The sequence below is a fragment of the Haliotis cracherodii genome, unplaced genomic scaffold (genome assembly GCF_022045235.1).
Source record: "Haliotis cracherodii isolate W230 unplaced genomic scaffold, xgHalCrac1.p SCAF_10, whole genome shotgun sequence".
Taxonomy (NCBI): Eukaryota; Metazoa; Mollusca; class Gastropoda; order Lepetellida; family Haliotidae; genus Haliotis; species Haliotis cracherodii.
Window position 1 is genome coordinate 58,926,896 of NW_027266265.1, and position 18,690 is coordinate 58,945,585.

An 18,690-nucleotide genomic window follows, 5' to 3' on the forward strand; every position below is an offset into this window, starting at 1 on the left:
GGACCCTCAGTGTGTGATCTACAGTCAGTTGTGACAGTGTCCCATGAGTGGACCCTGAGTGTGTGGTCTACAGTCGGTTGTGACAGTGTCCCACGAGTGGACCCTGAGTGTGTGGTCTACAGTCAGTTGTGACAGTGTCCCACGAGTGGACCCTGAGTATGTGGTCTACAGTCAGTTGTGACAGTGTCCCATGAGTGGACCCTGAGTGTGTGGTCTACAGTCAGTTGTGACAGTGTCCCATGAGTGGACCCTGAGTGTGTGGTCTACAGTCAGTTGTGACTGTGTCCCACGAGTGGACCCTGAGTGTGTGGTCTACAGTTAGTTGTGACAGTGTCCCACGAGTGGACCCTGAGTGTGTGGGCTACAGTCCGTTGTGACAGTGTCCCACGAGTGGACCCTGAGTGTGTGGTCTACAGTCCGTTGTGACAGTGTCCCACGAGTGGACCCTCAGTGTGTGGTCTACAGTCCGTTGTGACAGTGTCCCATGAGTGGACCCTCAGTGTGTGATCTACAGTCAGTTGTGACAGTGTCCCATGAGTGGACCCTGAGTGTGTGGTCTACAGTCAGTTGTGACAGTGTCCCACGAGTGGACCCTCAGTGTGTGATCTACAGTCAGTTGTGACAGTGTCCCATGAGTGGACCCTGAGTGTGTGGTCTACAGTCAGTTGTGACAGTGTCCCATGAGTGGACCCTGAGTGTGTGGTCTACAGTCAGTTGTGACAGTGTCCCATGAGTGGACCCTGAGTGTGTGGTCTACAGTCAGTTGTGACTGTGTCCCACGAGTGGACCCTGAGTGTGTGGTCTACAGTTAGTTGTGACAGTGTCCCACGAGTGGACCCTGAGTGTGTGGGCTACAGTCGGTTGTGACAGTGTCCCACGAGTGGACCCTCAGTGTGTGATCTACAGTCAGTTGTGACAGTGTCCCATGATTGGACCCTCAGTGTGTGATCTACAGTCGGTTGTGACAGTGTCCCATGAGTGGACCCTGAGTGTACCCCTAAAACAATACTCTCTCACTTAGTGCAGAGTAGTGTGGAGTAGTTGGATCTGGGTCTATCACTGTGTTCGTGGATGAAGTGAGGCTTGCACACTCCTCCATCAATTACGTTTCTATCTTCTTCAGATCAGCCAAAACATGACCCCGAAGAAATCACATCATTTGTGGGACTGTTTAAGATAGCGACACTGAGTTCGTGTGTGCACACGAAGGAGATCACAGAGATGATGGCACAGTGTCCACGCCTGCAGCGGTACTGCCACCTCATGGTGCCCCACATACAGGCCTACCTCTACAACTACGAAGACATCTACAGGGAGTTGGTGGAACAGAGGGACATCGTCACCAACCTTAAGATCATCAGCTTCAACCAGGTAACTTTGTACTTCCCATTACAGACAACTTTGTAGATTGGGTACTTCTCATTAGAGGCGACTTCGTTGATTATGTGGTCAGAGGACTTTGTCCCTGTGCTTTCCATTAGAGGCGACTTTGTGGATTGCCCTGTCAGTCGCCAGTTTGTCTTGCCTCCAATCACTGACTTCTGTGGGGCAGTGGTGCAGTACTACTCTTCCCAATCACAAATACAAATAATCATGGACAAAATCGTGCAGATAAATGTTTACTTGAAAGGAAATGATTGGAATGTGCTAAAGCAACATCGACCGGTAAGGTGAGACTACCATAAAAAAGTGATCATGACAGCAACCGACAAATCTCCAAATCCCAGAACAAGTCATTGAGCATAACACAACAATTGGTGCACGGTTCCGATGACAAAGTCACCATGCTATCAGCTGTGGTTATCATGCATCACGTACAGATGTTGTGCATCACAGCATGCCTTTACCTTCTTAGTGTGGTAGTGTGGCTCCGGAGGCGTCACCCAATCATTGTCCCCAGCCCCAAAGAAGTTGGTGTGTGTGCGTGCGTCGTGAAATCGTTTCTGGAGCATAACTCAAAAACCGTTAAATACTTTCTTACAAAACTTTGCATGTCTACCAGGTACATACTGAACTGGTGCCTTTCACTATTTAGGAATTTTAGAAATTTATATTTTTTAACGTTTCCATGGTAAGAAGTTGGATTTTAAGTTTAAATATTGGGTGGGCTCACTCATTGAGTATAACAAATAAACTGTTAAATATTTCCTTGCCAAACATTGCATGTCTGTATATAAAGCACATACTGAATTGGTGCCTTCATATCATAATTTCATGTTGCATTAAAGATGTGATCCTCAGCAAACTTTGTATAGTATATTTTCACTCTTGCGTAACCAAAGGGAAGCATGTGACCGTGTGTTTGTGTTGTTGAATAAAAGCATGTAACCATGGCAACAGGTGAGCAAGCTGGAGGTCATCTACACGCTGACCAACAACCCCGAGCCACGTGTGATCCGCCCAGAGAAATGTATCAGGACCGGAAACCAGTTCTACTTCCAGACCAGTCTGGTCGACTCGCACACAGACGTCAATCGTGAGATCGCCCAGTACTTCGCCTGTGGAGATGAAGAGTGTCTCAAGTTTTTGAGGTAGGACCAATGTTGACACCCAGTGCTCCGTGCAATCTCATTAAATCAGATCCAAGTTCTCACTGCTGCTCAGCAAAGATCTGAGGACATCCCATTACAGGTCATGTCAGAATGACCTTTCGCAAATTTTGACCGACCAATGAAACGACTAACAAGAAGTTGACATCAGACAATTAGAAAGCAGCTTCCTCGAGCTTTATGACACTCGTTTCAACCTGGCGACCTCCATTTCAGACTACGCTTGAAAAACATGTCGACACAGTTCCCGATTAAAATTTTGAAAACTGAACAAAGGAACATTCCGGAATGTCTAATATATGGTTGACATTGTATGGTAGTGCTTCCCAAGCACTGTGCAACACCTCCCCCGTTCAAATGTTTACCCCATGGAAGCGAGAGATAGAAGATAATTTTGACGGAATAAGTCGTAAGGGCCGTAACTATGTTACAGAATACCCAGTGTTAATGTTTTCGAGGTTGCATGATTAGAAAACACATTCTGGCTGTCACTTTCATGATCTGGTAAGCGTTGCTTTGATTGGTCGGATGAAAGGTTGTTCTGACGTGACCCGTAATGGGATGTCCTCAGATATTTGTTTAGTGATAGGGAGAACTAAGATCTGATTTTATTGAGATTGTGCAGCATGGGAAGATCTGATTTAGTGTCACGTGCATTAACAAATATTTAGAGATGGAATGGCAGTGGGTATCCTTGTACTTAAAGTGAACACTTGTCACGCCCTAGGCAGAGGCTCGGTTGCCCACATGGGTACAATGTGCGAAGCCCATTTCTGGTGTCCACCACCGTCATATTTCAAAAAGTGGGGTAAAACCCAGCTCACTCACTCACTCAGAGGGGGATAGACAGGTCGTTCTGTTTATCACTCTGTGTTGACACGAGAGGCTAGATACAAATCCCCTCTCTCTACCACAATGAAATACACTATTGTGCTATTAAACATTTGCAGGGAGTTTCTCCAAGATCTGGTGCAAGTCCTGGACGACCCTGAAGGCATCAAGGACGTGCTTCACCGACATGAAGTCGAGCCTCTGCCAGAAGATGAGGTGGTGTGGGAGGTGCCGCCACCTATCATTCCTGAGCCAGTCCGACCACCCAGTAGACAGGGTAGGTAACTGTGATTCACTCTACCACCCAGTACACAGGAAAGATAACTGTGATTGACTCTACCAGCCAGTAGACAGGGTAGGTAACTGTGATTGACTCTACCACCCAGTGGACAGGGTAGGTAACTGTGATTCACTCTACCACCCAGTAGACAGGGTAGGTAACTGTGATTGACTCTACCACCCAGTAGACAGGGTAGGTAACTGTGATTGACTCTCCCAGCCAGTAGACAGGGTAGGTAACTGTGATTCACTCTACCACCCAGTAGACAGGGTAGGTAACTGTGATTGACTCTACCACCCAGTAGACAGGGTAGGTAACTGTGATTGACTCTCCCAGCCAGTAGACAGGGTAGGTAACTGTGATTGACTCTGCCACCCAGTAGACAGGGTAGGTAACTGTGATTGACTCTGTCACCCAGTAGACAGGGTAGGTAACTGTGATTCACTCTACCATCCAGTAGACAGGGTAGGTAACTGTGATTGACTTTGCCACCCAGTAAACAGGGTAGGTAACTGTGATTCACTCTACCAGCCAGTAGACAGGGTAGGTAACTGTGATTCACTCTACCAGCCAGTAGACAGGGTTGGTAACTGTGATTCACTCAACCAGCCAGTAGACAGGGTAGGTAACTGTGATTCACTCTCCCAGCCAGTAGAAAGGGTAGGTAACTGTGATTCACTCTCCCAGCCAGTAGACAGGGTAGGTAACTGTGATTCACTCAACCAGCCAGTGACAGGGTAGATAACTGTGATTCACTCTACCAGCCAGTGACAGGGTAGATAACTGTGATTCACTCTACCATCCAGTAGACAGGGTAGATAACTGTGATTCACTCTACCAGCAAGTGACAGGGTAGATAACTGTGATTCACTCTACCATCCAGTAGACAGGGTAGATAACTGTGATTCACTCTACCACCCAGTAGACAGGGTAGGTAACTGTGATTCACTCTACCAGCCAGTGACAGGGTAGATAACTGTGATTCACTCTACCATCCAGTAGACAGGGTAGATAACTGTGATTCACTCTACCACCCAGTAGACAGGGTAGGTAACTGTGTTTGACTCTGCCACCCAGTAAACAGAGTAGGTAACTGTGATTGACTCTACCAGCCAGTAGACAGGGTTGGTAACTGTGATTCACTCAACCAGCCAGTAGACAGGGTAGGTAACTGTGATTCACTCAACCAGCCAGTAGAAAGGGTAGGTAACTGTGATTCACTCTACCAGCCAGTAGACAGGGTAGGTAACTGTGATTCACTCAACCAGCCAGTAGACTGGGTAGGTAACTGTGATTCACTCAACCAGCCAGTAGACAGGGTAGGTAACTGTGATTCACTCAACCAGCCAGTGACAGGGTAGGTAACTGTGATTCACTCAACCAGCCAGTAGACAGGGTAGATAACTGTGATTCACTCAACCAGCCAGTAGACAGGGTAGGTAACTGTGATTCACTCAACCAGCCAGTAGACAGGGTAGGTAACTGTGATTCACTCTACCAGCCAGTGACAGAGTAGATAACTGTGATTCACTCTACCATCCAGTAGACAGGGTAGATAACTGTGATTCACTCTACCACCCAGTAGACAGGGTAGGTAACTGTGATTCACTCTACCACCCAGTGGACAGGGTAGGTAACTGTGATTCACTCTACCAGCCAGTAGACAGGGTAGGTAACTGTGATTCACTCTCCCAGCCAGTACACAGGGTAGGTAACTGTGATTCACTCAACCAGCCAGTAGACAGGGTAGGTAACTGTGATTCACTTTACCAGCCAGTAGACAGGGTAGGTAACTGTGATTCACTCAACCACCCAGTAGACAGGGTAGGTAACTGTGATTCACTTTACCAGCCAGTAAACAGGGTAGGTGACTGTGATTCACTCAACCAGCCAGTAGACAGGGCTGGTAACTGTGATTCACTCAACCAGCCAGTAGACAGGGTAGGTAACTGTGATTCACTCAACCAGCCAGTAGACAGGGTAGGTAACTGTGATTCACTCAACCAGCCAGTAGACAGGGTAGATAACTGTGATTCACTCAACCAGCCAGTAGACAGGGTAGGTAACTCTGATTCACTCAACCAGCCAGTAGACAGGGTAGGTAACTGTGATTCACTCAACCAACCAGTAGACAGGGTAGGTAACTGTGATTCACTCAACCAGCCAGTAGACAGGGTAGGTAACTGTGATTCACTCAACCAGCCAGTAGACAGGGTAGGTAACTGTGATTCACTCTCCCAGCCAGTAGACAGGGTAGGTAACTGTGATTCACTCAACCAGCCAGTAGACAGGGTAGGTAACTGTGATTCACTCTACCACCCAGTAGACAGGGTAGGTAACTGTGATTCACTCTACCAGCCAGTAGACAGGGTAGGTAACTGTGATTCACTCTACCAGCCAGTAGACAGGGTAGGTAACTGTAATTCACTCTACCATCCAGTAGACAGGGTAGATAACTGTGATTCACTCTACCACCCAGTAGACAGGCAGATAACTTTGATTCACTCTACCAGCCAGTGGACATGGCTGGTAACAACCTTGTGTATGTAATATACTGGGATATGGCAACTGGTGTGGGATAGATGTGATGTTGTGTATCTGTACAATATATTAGCAGTATCTTGAATGGATGTTTTAAGAATGTGTATATAACTGCAGTGTCCACCAGTGATCCGCGTGAAGCCAGTGAAGACGGAGGGGCTATCCGGTCATGGCCTCCACAAGCCTCCGCCACAGGCTTCGATCCTGACACCAGCAACACTCAGAAGAAAAGTAAGACACATACTCCTCATGTGTTAGAACAAATCACACATTTGTGTTTAATTAGAACAAGTCACACATTTGTGTTTAATTAGAACAAGTCACACATTTGTGTTTAATTAGAACAAGTCACAAATTCGTGTTTAATTAGAACAAGTCACACATTCGTGTTTAATTAGAACAAGTCACACATTTGTGTTTAATTAATACAAGCCACACATTTGTGTTTAATTAGAACAAGTCACACATATGTGTTTAATTGGAACAAGTCAAACATTTGTGTTTAATTAGAACAAGTCACACATTTGTGTCACCTATATTTCAGAAGCTACTGAGCGACTCAGCGATGGCAAAATGTGGCCGCCCCCCAAACCTCCAGAATATCATCAACAGGTCCGTGACCTTCCTTCCAACATCAAGGTCATTCGTCAGTCTGAGGCCAAACAGTCCGAGACATCCAGCGTTGGAGGTGAAGACGGGGAGACCACTAACCTCAAGACAGGGGAGACAATCATAATCAAACGTGAACAAGGGGAGGGAACTGGTGTTAGACGAGAAGGGCAGCCAGCTGGAGAGGGTGTTAAAAGAGAGATAAGTCGCGAGGAAGGAGGTATTCACGTAGTTACTTCATGTAGGTGTAGCTTCTGCTTTCTCCACCATGTTGGTTTGTTCCCATGATGTCCACCTGCCAACTCACAGATTCCAGACGATAGTTCCATGTCAACAATGTCCTCAAGAACATAGAGCCCGGCTGTACCTTAGTCAGTAGTAGTGTCAGCAACAACTAGGAAAAGGAATGCAATCTGCTAAAATAGAGTCTATGCTGTGAACTATTGAAGATGTCAGTTGGCAGGTGTACATCCAAACGTTGGCCACTGGCTGCCGCATGTGTTGCTTGTGATCCTCCCTCAAACTTGACAAGCTTACAATCTGTTCTTCTCAAACACTGCACTCAGACAAATGTTCTCCCTGAATGTTTATGTGACTGTTACAGTGTTATCCCTGAATGTTTATGTGACTGTTCCAATGTTCTCTCTGAATGTTTATGTGGCTGTTCCAGTGTTCTCCCTAAATGTTTATGTGGACGTTCCAGTGTTATCCCTGAATGTTTATGTGGCCGTTCCAGCGTTCTCCCTTTACGTTTATGTGGCTGTTCCAGTGTTCTCCCTGAATGTTTATGTGGACGTTCCAGTGTTCTCCCTTTATGTTTATGTGGCTGTTCCAGTGTTCTCCCTGTAAGATTATGTAGGTGCTACATTCTTCCACTGTTGTTCAATGCCTGTCATGCTGAAATGTACGTGTTTCAGGAAGCAGGGGAGTTTCACTCCTCTAAAACTGTATACTAACTGTACTTTATCAGAATCTACATGTACTCCACCTGACCACTGTAGTGACCACCGATTGGATGACGTAAAGTATGTACATGTGCTGTGAATCTTGGTTGTCACCATGTATTGTGAAGCCAATGAACCAAGCTTGGAAGAAAACATTTTCTTTTTCCTTACAGACAGAACAGGCCCCTCAGAAATCACACATCTTTATATCAGTTTTCCTGTCTTCAGCACTGATTACTTGATTATTTAATCACTTGTTCTTCTCCTGGCACATCTGTGACTTGTTCCTCTTCTGACACACATCTGTGACTTGTTCCTCTTCTGACACACATCTGTGACTTGGTCCTCTTCTGACACACATCTGTGACTTGGTCCTCTTCTGACACACATCTGTGACTTGGTGCTCTTCTGACACACATCTGTGACTTGGTGCTCTTCTGACACACATCTGTGACTTGGTGCTCTTCTGACACACATCTGTGACTTGGTGCTCTTCTGACACACATCTGTGACTTGGTGCTCTTCTGACACACATCTGTGACTTGTTCCTCTTCTGACACACATCTGTGACTTGGTCCTCTTCTGACACACATCTGTGACTTGTTCCTCTTCTGACACACATCTGTGACTTGGTGCTCTTCTGACACACATCTGTGACTTGGTCCTCTTCTGACACACATCTGTGACTTGGTGCTCTTCTGACACACATCTGTGACTTGGTCCTCTTCTGACACACATCTGTGACTTGGTCCTCTTCTGACACACATCTGTGACTTGGTGCTCTTCTGACACACACCTGTAACCTGTTGCTCTTCTGACACACATCTGTGACTTGGTGCTCTTCTGACACACATCTGTGACTTGGTGCTCTTCTGACACACATCTGTGACTTGGTGCTCTTCTGACACACACCTGTGACTTGGTCCTCTTCTGACACACATCTTTGACTTGGTGCTCTTCTGACACACATCTGTGACTTGGTGCTCTTCTGACACACATCTGTGACTTGGTGCTCTTCTGACACACATCTGTGACTTGGTCCTCTTCTGACACACATCTTTGACTTGGTGCTCTTCTGACACACATCTGTGACTTGGTCCTCTTCTGACACACATCTTTGACTTGGTGCTCTTCTGACACACATCTGTGACTTGGTGCTCTTCTGACACACATCTGTGACTTGGTGCTCTTCTGACACACATCTGTGACTTTGTAGCTCTTCTGACACACATCTGTGACTTGGTGCTCTTCTGACACACATCTGTGACTTGGTGCTCTTCTGACACACATCTGTGACTTGGTGCTCTTCTGACACACATCTGTGACTTTGTAGCTCTTCTGACACACATCTGTGACTTGGTGCTCTTCTGACACACATCTGTGACTTGGTGCTCTTCTGACACACATCTGTGACTTGGTGCTCTTCTGACACACATCTGTGACTTGGTGCTCTTCTGACACACATCTTTGACTTGGTGCTCTTCTGACACACATCTTTGACTTGGTGCTCTTCTGACACACATCTCTGACCAGCTGCACCACTAACATGACATGTCGCTACTGCTCTTCATACCAGGCAACTGAACAAGTTGTTTGTTAACAGTGTATGACATGAGGGTAAACTGTATGACATGAGAATTAACAGTGTGTGACATGAGGGTTAACAGTGTATGACATGAGGGTTAACGGTGTATGACATGAGGGTTAACAGTGTATGATATGAGGGTTAACGGTGTATGACATGAGGGTTAACAGTGTATTACATATGGGTTAACAGTATATTACATGAGGGTTAACAGTGTATGACATGAAGGTTAAAACTGTATTACATGAGGGTTAACAGTGTATGACATGAGGGTTAACAGTGTATGATATGAGGGTTAACGGTGTATGACATGAGGGTTAACAGTGTATTACATATGGGTTAACAGTATATTACATGAGGGTTAAGAGTGTATTACATGAGGGTTAACGGTGTATGACATGAGGGTTAACAGTGTATTACATATGGGTTAACAGTATATTACATGAGGGTTAACAGTGTATGACATGAAGGTTAAAACTGTATTACATGAGGGTTAACAGTGTATGACATGAGGGTTAACAGTGTATGATATGAGGGTTAACGGTGTATGACATGAGGGTTAACAGTGTATTACATATGGGTTAACAGTATATTACATGAGGGTTAACAGTGTATTACATGAGGGTTAACGGTGTATGACATGAGGGTTAGCAGTGTATTACATATGGGTTAACAGTATATTACATGAGGGTTAAAAGTGTATGACATGAAGGTTAACACTATCACATGAGGGTTAACAGTGTATTACATGAGGGTTAACAGTGTATTACATATGGGTTAACAGTATATCACATGAGGGTTAACAGTGTATGACATGAGGGTTAACAGTGTATGATATGAGGGTTAACGGTGTATGACATGAGGGTTAACAGTGTATTACATATGGGTTAACAGTATATTACATGAGGGTTAAAAGTGTATGACATGAAGGTTAACACTATCACATGAGGGTTAACAGTGTATTACATGAGGGTTAACAGTGTATTACATATGGGTTAACAGTATATTACATGAGGGTTAACAGTGTATGACATGAGGGTTAACAGTGTATGATATGAGGGTTAACGGTGTATGACATGAGGGTTAACAGTGTATTACATATGGGTTAACAGTATATTACATGAGGGTTAACAGTGTATTACATGAGGGTTAACGGTGTATGACATGAGGGTTAACAGTGTATTACATATGGGTTAACAGTATATTACATGGCAGTTAAAAGTGTATGACATGAAGGTTATCACTATCACATGAGGGTTAACAGTGTATTACATGAGGGTTAACAGTGTATTACATATGGGTTAACAGTATATTACATGAGGGTTAACAGTGTATGACATGAGGGTTTACAGTGTATTACATATGGGTTAACAGTATATTACATGAGGGTTAACAGTGTATTACATGAGGGTTAACAGTGTATTACATGAGGGTTAACAGTGTATGACATGAGGGTTAACAGTGTATGACATGAGGGTAAACATGAGATCATTTGTCTTGTAGCAGGGTCAGTGAAACGCAAACTGTCGGACCATGAGATCTCAATGGAGGCCAAGAGACCATCTCCAGTCGGGGCTACAAGGTGAGGGTCATTTTGGGGTTGCCATGGTAATGAGATCTCTGAAATGAAATTGGGTTATGGTTCTGTTTGTAAGTCTATATACTTTGACCAGGTGTTGTAGAATCATTGCTTCAATGTGTCTCCTCCGTCCCCAGTCCCCACAACACCAGCCTCAGCGAGGCCGCTACAGACTCACAAGGCAGACCCTCCGAGTCCCCCAGTGCAGACCAAGGGCAGACAACCCCAGGCAGCAAACGTCGACATCAGCACAGCGAGAGTGAGGTGGCTTCAAGTCCAAAGAAACCGGTTTTCTTTAAACGTAAGATTGGTCCTTAGGTTGGAATTTACTGGCTTTTTTCTTTGGTTGTTTGGCATCCAGGATGGTAGCTTGCTGAACGTGACCTATCTGTGAGGGTATTATGGCCTCAGCTGCACAATGGCAGATTCCTGGGTGTGGCCGGCCCTGTCAACCTCAAGGAAGGTCTCAGTGCTTTGACTGGGTGTGTCAATGTCTGAGAGGTGATAGATCACGGAAGGTTGGATAGTTTCCATGTCTCCACTGTTCTGTTCTCTCTGTACTCGCCCCACTCTTGCAGCAACCTTTTCTGTCTCCACTACTCTGTCCTCACTAATCTGTCTCCACTCATCTGTCTCCACTAATCTGTCTCCACTCAACTGTCTCCACTATTCTGTCTCCACTGCCCTGTCCCCACTAATCTGTCTCCACTAATCTGTCTCCACTGCCCTGTCCCTACTAATTTGCCTTCACTAATCTGCCTTCACTAATCTGTCTCCACTAATCTGCCTCCACTAATCTGTCCCCACTAATCTGTCTCCACTAATCTGTCTCCACTGCCCTGTCCCTACTAATCTGCCTCTACTAATCTGCCTCCACTAATCTGTCCCCACTAATCTGTCTCCACTGCCCTGTCCCTACTAATCTGCCTCCACTAATCTGTCCCCACTAATCTGTCTCCACTATTCTGTCCCCACTGCCCTGTCCCCACTAATCTGCCCTCACTAATCTGTCCCCACTAATCTACATCCACTAATCTGTCACCACTAATCTGTCTCCACTGCCCTGTCCCCACTAATCTGCCTCCACTATTCTGTCTCCACTGCCCTGTCCCCACTAATCTGCCTCCACTGCCGTCCCCACTAATCTGCCCTCACTAATCTGTCCCCAGTAATCTGTCTCCACTAATCTGTCACCACTATTCTGTCTCCACTGCCCTGTCCCCACTAATCTGTCTCCACTATTCTGCCTCCACTAATCTGTCCCCACTAATCTGTCTCCACTGCCCTGTCCCCACTAATCTGCATTCACTAATCTGTCTCCACTGCCCTGTCCCCACTAATCTGCCTCCACTAATCTGTCCCCAATAATCTGTCTCCACTAATCTGCATCCACTAATCTGTCGCCACTAATCTGTCCCTACTGCCCTGTCCCCACTAATATCTCCACTAATGTCTCCACTAATCTGTCTCCACTAATCTGTCTCCACTGACCTGTCCCCACTATTCTGTCTCCACTAATCTGTTTCCACTAATCTGCCTCCACTAATCTGTCCCCACTGCCCTGTCCCCACTTATCTGTCTCCACTGCCCTGTCTCCACTAATCTGTCCCCACTGCCCTGTCCCCACTAATCTGTCTCCACTGCCCTGTCTCCACTAATCTGTCCCCACTGCCCTGTCCCCACTAATCTGTCTCCACTGCCCTGTCCCCACTAATCTGCATTCACTAATCTGTCTCCACTGCCCTGTCCCCACTAATCTGCCTCCACTAATCTGTCCCCAATAATCTGTCTCCACTAATCTGCATCCACTAATCTGTCGCCACTAATCTGTCCCTACTGCCCTGTCCCCACTAATATCTCCACTAATGTCTCCACTAATCTGCCTCCACTAATCTGTCTCCACTAATCTGTCTCCACTGCCCTGTCCCCACTATTCTGTCTCCACTAATCTGTTTCCACTAATCTGCCTCCACTAATCTGTCCCCACTGCCCTGTCCCCACTTATCTGTCTCCACTGCCCTGTCTCCACTAATCTGTCCCCACTGCCCTGTCCCCACTAATCTGTCTCCACTATTCTGCCTCCACTAATCTGTCCCCACTAATCTGTCTCCACTGCCCTGTCCCCACTAATCTGCATTCACTAATCTGTCTCCACTGCCCTGTCCCCACTAATCTGCCTCCACTAATCTGTCCCCAATAATCTGTCTCCACTAATCTGCATCCACTAATCTGTCGCCACTAATCTGTCCCTACTGCCCTGTCCCCACTAATATCTCCACTAATGTCTCCACTAATCTGCCTCCACTAATCTGTCTCCACTAATCTGTCTCCACTGCCCTGTCCCCACTATTCTGTCTCCACTAATCTGTTTCCACTAATCTGCCTCCACTAATCTGTCCCCACTGCCCTGTCCCCACTTATCTGTCTCCACTGCCCTGTCTCCACTAATCTGTCCCCACTGCCCTGTCCCCACTAATCTGTCTCCACTGCCCTGTCTCCACTAATCTGTCCCCACTGCCCTGTCCCCACTAATCTGTCTCCACTGCCCTGTCCCCACTAATCTGCATTCACTAATCTGTCTCCACTGCCCTGTCCCCACTAATCTGCCTCCACTAATCTGTCCCCAATAATCTGTCTCCACTAATCTGCATCCACTAATCTGTCGCCACTAATCTGTCGCCACTAATCTGTCCCTACTGCCCTGTCCCCACTAATATCTCCACTAATGTCTCCACTAATCTGCCTCCACTAATCTGTCTCCACTGCCCTGTCCCCACTATTCTGTCTCCACTAATCTGTTTCCACTAATCTGCCTCCACTAATCTGTCCCCACTGCCCTGTCCCCACTAATCTGCATTCACTAATCTGTCTCCACTGCCCTGTCCCCACTAATCTGCCTCCACTAATCTGTCTCCACTGCCCTGTCCCCACTAATCTGCATTCACTAATCTGTCTCCACTGCCCTGTCCCCACTAATCTGCCTCCACTAATCTGTCCCCAATAATCTGTCTCCACTAATCTGCATCCACTAATCTGTCGCCACTAATCTGTCGCCACTAATCTGTCCCTACTGCCCTGTCCCCACTAATATCTCCACTAATGTCTCCACTTATCTGCCTCCACTAATCTGTCTCCACTGCCCTGTCCGCACTATTCTGTCTCCACTAATCTGTTTCCACTAATCTGCCTCCACTAATCTGTCCCCACTGCCCTGTCCCCACTAATCTGTCTCCGCTGCCCTGTCTCCACTAATCTGTCTCCACTGCCCTGTCCCCACTAATCTGTCTCCACTGCCCTGTCTCCACTAATCTGTCCCCACTGCCCTGTCCCCACTAATCTGTCCCCACTGCCCTGTCCCCACTAATCTGTCCCCACTGCCCTGTCTCCACTAATCTGTCCCCACTGCCCTGTCCCTACTAATCTGTCTCCACTGCCCTGCCTCAACTAATCTGTCCCCACTGCCCTGTCCCCACTAATCTGTCTCCACTGCCCTGTCCCCACTAATCTGCCTCCACTAATCTGTCCCCACTGTCCAGTCCCCAGTGTTTGATCCTGTTGTTTCCCGTTACCAGCCGGTGACCCGATGTGGAGCGAGTCTGCCAGTGAGTTGGTGTACGAAGAGCTGGTGCCGGGCGATGACCTCGAGATGCCGGACGCCCTCGTCATGGAGGAGGACCGGCCCGACATGTCTGCCATCGGCCGTTGGGGGGAGACTCTGGTCAGACACTACCTTCTCCAACAGATGGCGCTGAACAAGGACATTGTGGATGTCTGCTGGGTGAATGAAACAGAAGAATCAGGATTGCCGTATGACTTTGAGCTGACTTGCCTGGATGAAGATGCTTCTGAATCGCGAACAGTGTACATTGAGGTGAAGAGCACGCTGAAGGACGAGAAGAAACACTTCGACATTTCTTCCCGGGAGGTCAACTTCGCACATGCTCAGAAAGAGCTGTATCAGATTTACCGGGTGTTTAATGCTGGCGATTCGCAGAATGTAAAGCTTCTCCGTATCGACAATATTGCCCTCAAGATGGACCAAGGCAAACTAAAACTCTTCATGTACATCTAATCTGCATTTGTTCAATTGTTCATATCTAAACTGTGATGTAATTGTTCATGTACATCTAAACTGTGATGTAATTGTTCATGTACATCTAAACTCTGATGTAATTGTTCATGTACATCTAAACTCTGATGTAATTGTTCATGTACATCTAAACTGATGTAATTGTTCATGTACATCTAAACTCTGATGTAATTGTTCATGTACATCTAAACTGTGATGTAATTGTTCATGTACATCTAAACTGTGATGTAATTGTTCATGTACATCTAAACTCTGATGTAATTGTTCATGTACATCTAAACTCTGATGTAATTGTTCATGTACATCTAAACTCTGATGTGATGAATGGTTCGTGTACATCTAAACTGTGATGTAATTGTTCATGTACATCTAAACTCTGATGTAATTGTTCATGTACATCTAAACTGTGATGTGATGAATGGTTCGTGTACATCTAAACTGTGATGTAATTGTTCATGTACATCTAAACTCTGATGTAATTGTTCATGTACATCTAAACTCTGATGTGATGAATGGTTCGTGTACATCTAAACTGTGATGTAATTGTTCATGTACATCTAAACTCTGATGTAATTGTTCATGTACATCTAAACTGTGATGTAATTGTTCATGTACATCTAAACTGTGATGTAATTGTTCATGTACATCTAAACTCTGATGTAATTGTTCATGTACATCTAAACTGTGATGTAATTGTTCATGTACATCTTAACTCTGATGTGATGAATGGTTCGTGTCCATGTCAAGCTGACATCCTGTATTTATTTGCATGATGTTGGCCATGATCATAAGAAGTGTGTTTAACAGACATTTATTCACGGAGACCATGTGGCCATTGTAACTGATATCCCACGACAAGGCTCCCTATGTCCAACACCCTGGGTTGTATCATGTCTCGCTGCTTGTAGGACATACTTATAGGTGCTAGTGGATCATAGCCAATCAATGTGAACTTAGCCTGAAAGGTGATTGTTGTATGTTGTCTATCTCTTCTCTAACAGAAACCACATAGTGGCCGGTCTGTCTGTCTGTCCCACGTGTCCTGCTCGTTTCCTGGATGATGCATGCTGGTAGGACCTTTTAGATTTGTAAACTACACTTGTCTTGACATGTACAGAAACCACATAGTGGCCGGTCTGTCTGTCTGTCTGTCTGTCTGTCCCACGTGTCCTGCTCGTTTCCTGGATGAAGCATGCTGGTAGGACCTTTTAGATTTGTAAACTACACTTGTCTTGATATGTACAGAAACCACATAGTGGCTGGTCTGTCTGTCTGTCCCACGTGTCCTGCTCGTTTCCTGGATGATGCATGCTGGTAGGACCTTTTAGATTTGTAAACTACACTTGTCTTGACATGTACAGAAACCACATAGTGGCCGGTCTGTCTGTCTGTCTGTCTGTCCCACGTGTCCTGCTCGTTTCCTGGATGAAGCATGCTGGTAGGACCTTTTAGATTTGTAAACTACACTTGTCTTGATATGTACAGAAACCACATAGTGGCTGGTCTGTCTGTCTGTCCCACGTGTCCTGCTCGTTTCCTGGATGATGCATGCTGGTAGGACCTTTTAGATTTGTAAACTACACTTGTCTTGACATGTACAGAAACCACATAGTGGCCGGTCTGTCTGTCTGTCTGTCCCACGTGTCCTGCTCGTTTCCTGGATGAAGCATGCTGGTAGGACCTTTTAGATTTGTAAACTACACTTGTCTTGACATGTACAGACAACAGGTATCTAGTCATATGTCAGGGTGGACATGTACCACGGGATCATGTAAAAGTTTACAGTCAACCTCTAGACGATCTATTTGTATCTCATTTACTTCAGAGACAGTCGCGGGGGCACGGGTGCCCCAGTTGTCCAAGGCGCTGCGATTTATTGTGCAGAGTTGCATCCCTTGGGCACGCCAGAAACCTATGATTGTGGGTTCCAATCCCGGTTCGCCTCAATTATGTTTCTTGGTTTGTCAGGACCATATCCGTGCTCGTGGGTTTCACTGAAGTGGTAAACGTCTGAGACCTACATCACTTCGGGCTTTCCTCCCAACTTTAAGCTGACACCCCATTAGGTTAGAGTTGGGTCAGGGTTAGGGTAAGAGTTGGGTCAGGGTTAGGGTTAGAGTTGGGTTAGGGTTAGAGTTTGGTCAGTGTTAGGGTTAGAGTTTGGTCAGGGTTAGGGTTAGGGTTAGAGTTGGGTCAGGTTCAGGGTTAGAGTTATGTCAGGGTTATGGTTAGAGTTGTGTCAGGGTCAGGATTAGGGTAAGAGTTGGGTCAGGGTTAGAGTTGGGTTAGAGTTGGGTCAGGGTTAGGGTTACAGTTTGGTGAGGGTTAGGGTTAGAGTTGGGTCAGGGTCAGGGTCAGGGTTAGGGTAAGAGTTGGGTCAGGGTCAGGATTAGGGTAAGAGTTGGGTCAGGGTTAGAGTTGGGTTAGGGTTAGAGTTGGGTCAGGGTTAGGGTTCTTTTTAAGTCAACATGTACCTGCCTCTGTTTCTGGTGCCGGGGACCATGATGACTCACGTCCGTGCACCCAGTAGTTGAGACACAGGTACACAAATCATCTGTTTTACTTTGCAGGGTAACCCCCAACTTTTTTATAGCCATCAATAAGTCTTATTGATGTTTTACTAACCATTTACAGATACAATTAACTTATGGTAGCCAGTCCCTGGTCTGGGTGGGAGTTGAGAGCTGAAGATCTTCGCCCTCCACTGTTCAAACTTACCTCCGAGTATTTCCGTATTTTGTGTGTGTTGTAAAGTATTATGTAATTTGTCAATCCATTTATGTCAAACTTTATTCATGAATATTACTGAATACTAACACGACGAAATAGATGCCTTTTTTTCGAAGGTGAATCGGAAAAAAAAGATTTTTGTCGGAGATATCACTTATAAGTCTAAGAAGAATTATGTTTCAAAGAATACAATTATTTTGTGATCATACTACTCAGATGTTTCCCTCATTTTTAAGGTCTCTTTTTGATGTGTATACTTTTTCAAGGAAAAGCAAGAATAAAGTATTTGAAATATCAGTGTTTCTTTCCTCTTGTCTCAACCAAGTAAACATTGTATCTGGTAAACACGGCACTGTCACTGAATTACAGCAGCTCCTGGACTCTTGTGTGAAGTGTCTTTACATCGTAACTCCTGGACTCTTGTGTGAAGTGTCTTTACATTTTAACTCCTGGACTCTGGTGTGAAGTGTCTTTACATTATAACTCCTGGACTCTTGTGTGAAGTGTCTTTACATTATAACTCCTGGACTCTGGTGTGAAGTGTCTTTACATTATAACTCCAGGACTCTGGTGTGAAGTGTCTTTACATTATGATTCCTGGACTCTTGTGTGAAGTGTCTTTACATTATAACTCCTGGACTCTTGTGTGAAGTGTCTTTACATTATAACTCCTGGACTCTTGAGTGAAGTGTCTTTACATTATAACTCCTGGACTCTTGTGTGAGGTGTCTTTACATTATAACTCCTGGACTCTTGTGTGAAGTGTCTTTACATTATAACACATGGACATCTGTGTGATGGGTCTGCATGTTATAACTTGTGAAGTGTCTGTATGTTATAACTTGTGGAGGGGCGGTCGGGTAGCCTAGTGGTCAAAGCGTTCGCTCGTCACACCGAAGACCCGGGTTCGATTCTCGACATGGGTACAATGTGTGAAGCCCATTTCTGGTGT

At 45.7% G+C, this 18,690-nt stretch overlaps 1 protein-coding gene across 6 annotated transcripts in view; it reads left to right on the forward strand.

Annotated features, from left to right (window-relative positions):
• The window catches only part of LOC139454588 (uncharacterized), a 53,746-nt gene extending 35,738 nt beyond the window's left edge, over window positions 1-18,008 (forward strand). For 5 of the 6 annotated variants that reach the window (XM_071236396.1, XM_071236395.1, XM_071236398.1 and 2 more), the window contains 8 exons: window positions 1,124-1,371; window positions 2,341-2,531; window positions 3,500-3,657; window positions 6,319-6,432; window positions 6,746-7,051; window positions 10,843-10,921; window positions 11,056-11,219; window positions 14,491-18,008. In XM_071236396.1, coding sequence (XP_071092497.1) covers window positions 1,124-1,371; window positions 2,341-2,531; window positions 3,500-3,657; window positions 6,319-6,432; window positions 6,746-7,051; window positions 10,843-10,921; window positions 11,056-11,219; window positions 14,491-14,990 — 1,760 coding nt within the window. In that variant the 3' untranslated portion in view covers window positions 14,991-18,008. The remainder of the gene's footprint in view (window positions 1-1,123; window positions 1,372-2,340; window positions 2,532-3,499; window positions 3,658-6,318; window positions 6,433-6,745; window positions 7,052-10,842; window positions 10,922-11,055; window positions 11,220-14,490) is intronic. The other variant, XM_071236397.1, reaches the window with a different exon arrangement.
• The last annotated feature ends 682 nt before the right edge of the window (window positions 18,009-18,690 follow it).